Source organism: Poecilia formosa, unplaced genomic scaffold (genome assembly GCF_000485575.1).
Source record: "Poecilia formosa unplaced genomic scaffold, Poecilia_formosa-5.1.2 Scaffold993, whole genome shotgun sequence".
NCBI lineage: Eukaryota > Metazoa > Chordata > Actinopteri > Cyprinodontiformes > Poeciliidae > Poecilia > Poecilia formosa.
The window spans coordinates 35988-42285 of record NW_006800932.1 but is presented as its reverse complement, the minus strand read 5'-3'; the positions used below and the strand labels follow the sequence as shown (position 1 = coordinate 42285).

At 36.5% G+C, this 6298-nt stretch overlaps 1 protein-coding gene and 1 long non-coding RNA gene across 2 annotated transcripts in view; both read right to left on the bottom strand.

The window, feature by feature from the left end:
* Nucleotides 1–1636: 1636 nt before the first annotated feature.
* On the bottom strand, nt 1637–2501 carry LOC107835085 (uncharacterized). Its single transcript, XR_001660919.1, has 2 exons — nt 2412–2501; nt 1637–2245 (listed from the first exon to the last, which is right to left on the bottom strand). It is a non-coding gene; the product is annotated as an uncharacterized LOC107835085 (long non-coding RNA).
* A 2058-nt stretch (nt 2502–4559) lies between these two features.
* The window catches only part of LOC103132314 (kinesin-like protein KIF20A), a 31958-nt gene continuing 30219 nt past the window's right edge, over nt 4560–6298 (bottom strand). Inside the window, exon 30 of the mRNA XM_016667310.1 lies at nt 4560–5234. Within this exon, the coding sequence (XP_016522796.1) occupies nt 5154–5234 (81 nt within the window). The 3' untranslated portion in view covers nt 4560–5153. The remainder of the gene's footprint in view (nt 5235–6298) is intronic.

Sequence of the window (6298 nt, the reverse complement as noted above, 5' to 3'; positions counted from 1 at the left end):
TGTCCTTGCCTGTGCAACAGGCTCTCTTTTGGGATGGTTGTGGCTAAACGAGTCATTCTCACAGAGTGGAAATCTGCCTCGCCTCCCTCTTTTAAATGTTGGCTGAATAACATGGCTTCTTGTTTACATCTTGAAAAAATACGCTATACTCTCAATAATAATGTACCCAGATATGTCGGGGTGTGGGGGCCATTCCTTGAACTGAGTGATTTCCTGGGTATGGGTCTCAGGTAGTGGCAGTCCTGCTCCAGCTCTGTAGCCCTGTTACCTCCTTGCCTGTCAGAATGGCTGTAGGTTGGCACTCAAATGACTTAATATACCCTGATACATTCATTCCCAACAGTCTGTGGCGGAGCTGAAATAATTTTTTTTTATTTTATTTTTTATTTGGTTGTCTTTTTTTATGTATATGTGTGTATAATTTTTTTTCTCCCTCTTTCTTCTGCTTCCCCCATCGTTTTTTTTTTTCTCTCTCAATATTCTGGGGTGGGTTGGGTTGGGGTATCACCTTTTCTTTCTGTTAATCGTCGCTGTTTATTTTCTGGTAATATAAATGACAGTTGGGCAGTTGTAATCTGGAACTTGTCTGCATCTGGGAACTTACTTGGATTCATCAACGGATTAAGACGATATAGAAGATCCCAGTGCTGCCAGCATCATCCCACACTAAACTGGTTATAGCTGACTGTTCGACAATTCGTTTGTCAATGTATGTTAACTGTCCTGCAGTTTTGTTAATTTGTTGAAAACAATAAATATATCAAACCAGAAAAAAAAAAAAATCTCAAATTAAGAACTTTATCTACTGTCCCACACACTGACACCAGCCAACATTTAAGGAGATAAAAATTTTATTACAAAAAGTATCAACTGAAACATGGTCAACCTGCTGTCACCTTTCTTTACATCAACAAAATAAAACCTAGGATGTGTCTGAGNATTGATGTTCATGACAGGTGTTATGTCATGTTTATGACAGTGTCATGTCAGTCTTATTCAACCCCCTTCAAATAAAGTGTTACCGATATTTCTTTGATAAAACATGACTGTGGGCAGTTTTGCACATTCATTTCATAATCTGAACCTTTAAATGGTTTTTTTGTTTGGTTTCTGATTTTGTCTGGTCCTATGAATATACCAATACTTACAACAAGCAAGGTTATTTTTGAAGGTTGAAATGTACAAGGTGTTACTGACTTTAAGAATTTCTTTAGCTATTATTAAGAGGAGAAGTTAAATAACAAATGTTACTGATATGTTGATTGGCTTAGTATGAAAGAAAAAAAAAACCTTGATCTTCAGCTTCAAGAAGCCTTTCAATAAAAAAAAGAGAACATTATGTTTACTAATCAGATGATGCAGAATCTTAAAGAATCTTCCTTGTTCTCCTCATCACCTGTGGATGCTGGTTCCCTGCCTGAGCTCCTTGGTTGTTCAGTGCATCACTTCCAACATAGAGAAGGGCAGCGGTACCAATAGAACCCCACCTGCCTATCAGATGGTTTCCCAGAACCTAAAGACGACCGTTGAACTCCGGCTTTCTAGAGTATAAGGGCAGTAGTAGTATCTACTATAAAAAAAGATAATATTTTTCCTTTACTTTAATGTTCTTTATATAATCCATTGATTTCGCTTTTTGTGTTTTTTCTGTTGCAGAATGAAGTCCAATCCTTTCTGGGTGTGCTGGGATGTGAGACTGTGGGCGCCTTCCACGATTGGTGGACCAATTTACAGCTGAAACGCCACACTGAAGCCTCGTGGGCCTGTCGGGGTTTCCTATCGAGCTGCGGCGGCTCTACATCTGGACACGCGCAGAAACTGATTTGACGTAGACAGGTCTCGCTATAGAGAGACTGATATGATTAGATCTTATTACTATTATTGCATTTTACTTAGAAAGCAGTTTTACTTGTTTCCTCATCATAGTTCATTCATATCAGTATATTTTGACTGTGCTGCCCTTGATCCAGATTTATTGCATTGGTTTGCTGTTTTATGAATGTGTTCATTGTTCTGTGCCTTTCAATACTCAGACTTCTAAGCTTTTCTTACCATTTCATTTTGTTTAACATTGCATCCTTTCTGTAGTTCATTAACTTTTAAATATTACATAGAAATTTCAATAAGTTTGGTTTATTATCTTACTAACAAATTGTTTTACGCATTACTTATTATTGCTTCATTGACTTTAAAGGATAGTACCTTAACATTTCTAAGTTTACTTTAAGTTTTAAGTAATATCTACCTTTTATTAATTTTACATTTTCTTAAATTTCATTCATGTTTGGTTTCTTAACTTTTGAAACATATTAATCTAACATTAATATTAATACAGCTAACAATGTGTTGACTTTTTGCATATTACCTAACATTTTATGGATTTCACAGTTTATTAACATTTATTCATTTACATTTTATTCATTTTAAAATATTAACCTAACACTTTATTCATTTTTGCATTTTATTAAGTTTGAACTATCATCCTAACATTCGATTCAATTTACATTTTTGGTTAACTAACAACTTAGTGAATATAATTTTAATACTTTTTTACTTTAAAGATGAAAATGATATCCTCCTAACACTTCACCCATTTTATATTTTCATAAAATTTAACATTTATTCTTTTTAACTTGGATTACAAAAAACATATATATATAAAAACTAACACAAAATATCAGACTTTATTCTTTTATACTTTATTATCCTTCTATGGCATGGTGTTGACCTGAGGTAAAAAAAAAAAAAGGCAGTGACAAATAACACAAAACATAACAGTCATACATATATGATTCAAAAGTAATCCCAGAAACTGACGCTCTCACGAAACTGAAGGACATTTTTATCTTTAGAAAAAGAAAAATTATTAACACGACAGAGTCATGCCATGGAGGGTTGACTTATATTTCTCCAAATTTAACACTCTAACGTCCTCTTAATCTTCTTTCCTTACGTGTTCTTCATTAGATTGTAAGAGGGACATTGTGGTTTCGATCCACCGCCTAAGAGGCATAGGGGTGCCCTGTCCGTTTTTACACCCAAAATTGAAATGAAATGAAATGAGATGAAATGACATAAATGAAAGACAACATCAATGACTGAAATGATGCTAGGTATGTCAACATCTGTAATAGCCTCGGGGGATGTTTTCCAGAAGGGACAGTGTCTACTCTAGGGTTTGTCTTCTCCTTTTTGGGCTCTTTTAAAGCCCAACAGGGGGAATGTTGAGACGCTTTACCAGGTCGAGAAAGAGTCACACGCTGTTAGACAAAGGGCCCATAGTAAAGAGTTACATTTTTGATTCTGTTAGACACCAAGGTCCATTTCTCACGAAAAAGAAACATTTTCTGAGGCCACAGAGGCATGGTGTGATTTCAGGGAGTGTCTTCAGTCCATATAATCAGCTACCCTCCTCCTTCACCTCAAACGCTGCAGACTTTTTTAGAAACTCTTCTCGGATGTAATGGTAAAGCGTCTCCTTTCAGCGCTGAAAGTTAATAAAATACGTAAAGTCTGAATGCTTTTCTTGGCTGATTTTATGCTCCGTGTGTCAATACAAATTATGATTCATCGATTAGGATTACCATTCCCAAGAGCTTCATTCTTACTGATCTCTTGAAACATAAGATTTAACCTTGATTCAAGTTTGAAACAGTCAGATATACTGCTTCTCAGCATTTTGGAGCTGTCCAACATCTAATAAGACAGAAAATTGAATGTAGAGCTGTGAATTCACACATAAACTATTTTTTTTTACTTCTTTCGCTGAGATAAAGCGTTTTTGGCTTCTCACCTTCTGCTCTCTAATGAAACATAATATCTAGTCATGGTTCCAAGTTCAAACTGCCAGATCTGTTGCTTCTCAGCATTTCGGAGCTGTCCAACAAGTAACAAGGCTGAAAATTGAGTGTAGAGCTGTGAATTCACAGAGTCCATTTTTCACTTCTGTCGCTGATAAAGCGTTTTTGGCTTCTTGCTTGCTGATCCCTTGAAAACGTAAGATTTAGACCTGATTCCAGTTTAAAACAGCCAGTTATACTGCTCCTCAGCATTTCGGAGCTGTCAAACATCTAATACAGCTGAAAATTGAATGTAGAGCTGCAAATTCACATATAGTTCATTTGTCACTTCTTTCTCTGAGAAAAAGCGTTTTTGAAAAATGGACCATCTGTGAATTTGCACCCCGACAGAATTTTCAGCCTTGTCAGATGTTGGACAACTCAGATATGCTGAGAAGCAGTAGATCTGGCTGTTTTAAACTGGAATCAGGTCTAAATCTTATGTTTCAAGTGAACAGTAAGGAAGAGTCCAAAAACGCTTTATCTCAGCGAAAGAAGTGAAGAATGGACTGTGATTTCGCAGCTCTACATTTAATTTTCAGCCTTTTTAGTTGTTGGATAACTCCGAAATGCTGAGCAGAAATAGATCTGGCTGTCTTAAAGTAATTTTTTCCACGACACCCTCTGGTTTAGCTTAATGTTAAAGTCGAGTTGTTTTTAAAATGTCTCAAATTAAGAACTTTATCTACTGTCCCACACACTGACACCAGCCAACATTTAAGGAGATAAAAATTTTATTACAAAAAGTATTAACTGAAACATGGTCAACCTGCTGTCACCTTTCTTTACATCAACAAAATAAAACCTAGGATGTGTCTGAGAATTTTACTTAAAAAAATCCATTCTGCACTAACAAAAGTTCCTTCACGCAAAATGAGAATCAACCTGCAGTTAGTCAGAGGATTTAGCTGATCATATCACATCAATATTTTACTCCAAGAGATTTTAAATGGTGTCAGAACCTTAAGCCATATTTATTTTTGACTCATGAAAACAGAGGAAGCATTGGGTCCTACTGGATTTAAGATGATCTTTTGGTGACTAAACAATCACATCATCACCCTGATTAATGTTTTTACCCTTCTGACTCACCTTCAGTCTGGATTGTCTCCTGGCATTTGATCCAGCTGTTTTCAATGAACAAAGTCTCATTACAGTGTTTCTGATGTAATCAAAAATGCCAGAATGAAGAACCTTTAATGACATCTGTCTTCTTGGGTATTCTTACTATAACTGGTTCTGAGCATAGTTGCATCACCATCAATTTTCATATCAAACATAAAAAGTCCAAGAATCAGAACCTGGCAGCACAGGTCACTTTCTACGGTTGGAGCGCAGATGTCTTCTGATGATCAGGTGATCGCTCTCTTTGTCTTCCTCATTTCCACCTGGCATCTGACAAAATACAAACTGACATTAGACCAGGGCTCTCATTTGTAAAGCTGGCATGCACACGAAACAGGGCCAGGAACTTATATCACCTTCCACACAAAGGTTGTGATCTATAATACATGTGTCATGCATAACTTGACTGGGGAAAAGATGTGAGATGGGAAACTGAAGCCACACTTCTCAGACATTTGATTTCACTCAGTCTAAAACTACATATTAAATTTATTATAAGCTTTCAAACAGCTGATTCATTCATCACACTCACCAGTGGAAACATAAATAACACTGCTGTTTATGAAGTACATATAAGTGTGAGCATTCATCACACTCATCAATAAGAGTGACATTGCTGGAAGACATTCCAAATGGGAAAATCAGGAAGAAAATTCAAACATTTTCAGGCACTCTAGTTCTGCCAACTAGAGAGCCATAGATCTTTATGTGATTCATAAATAGAAATTGCTTGTTGGTGTGAATACGCAGTTTTATAAATCTGAGTTTATATTGGTCGTACCTACATACACTTTTGTCATTGAATCCCACACAATCCTTGATAAATGGGACCCCTAAACACTACAAAAAAAAAAACCCTCCATAGCAAGTGTTGTAAGACGAATGCCATTCAACTATGAACTAAGATTAGGACAAACTTCAACCTCTACAGAAAAGAGTTGCAACATTTTTCCTCAAAAGGTGAAAGCATGGTGACTGAAGTGTTTTCAGTGTGTACCCAAGTTCATCTGTCTGTCTGTGGAGCCCTGTTTCTGTATACCACTCCTCCAACGTTAAACCTCATCATAGTCTGCTCCATTTTTAAAGGTAATGAAGGTGCCCACCCCAAACTATACCTGGTTTATTTTCCTGTTACAGAACCTGCTGTGCACAGGGAGTGGGAGTTTTCAGATACAGCATACATACACACCAAAGTTGCAGCAACTTAACCACTTCAGTAACACTTTATTTGAGGGGTGTGCATAAGACTGACATGACACCGTCATACACATGAAATAACACACACATTATGCACACATGAACATGAAGAAGTCTTTATCAATGTTTATGACAGT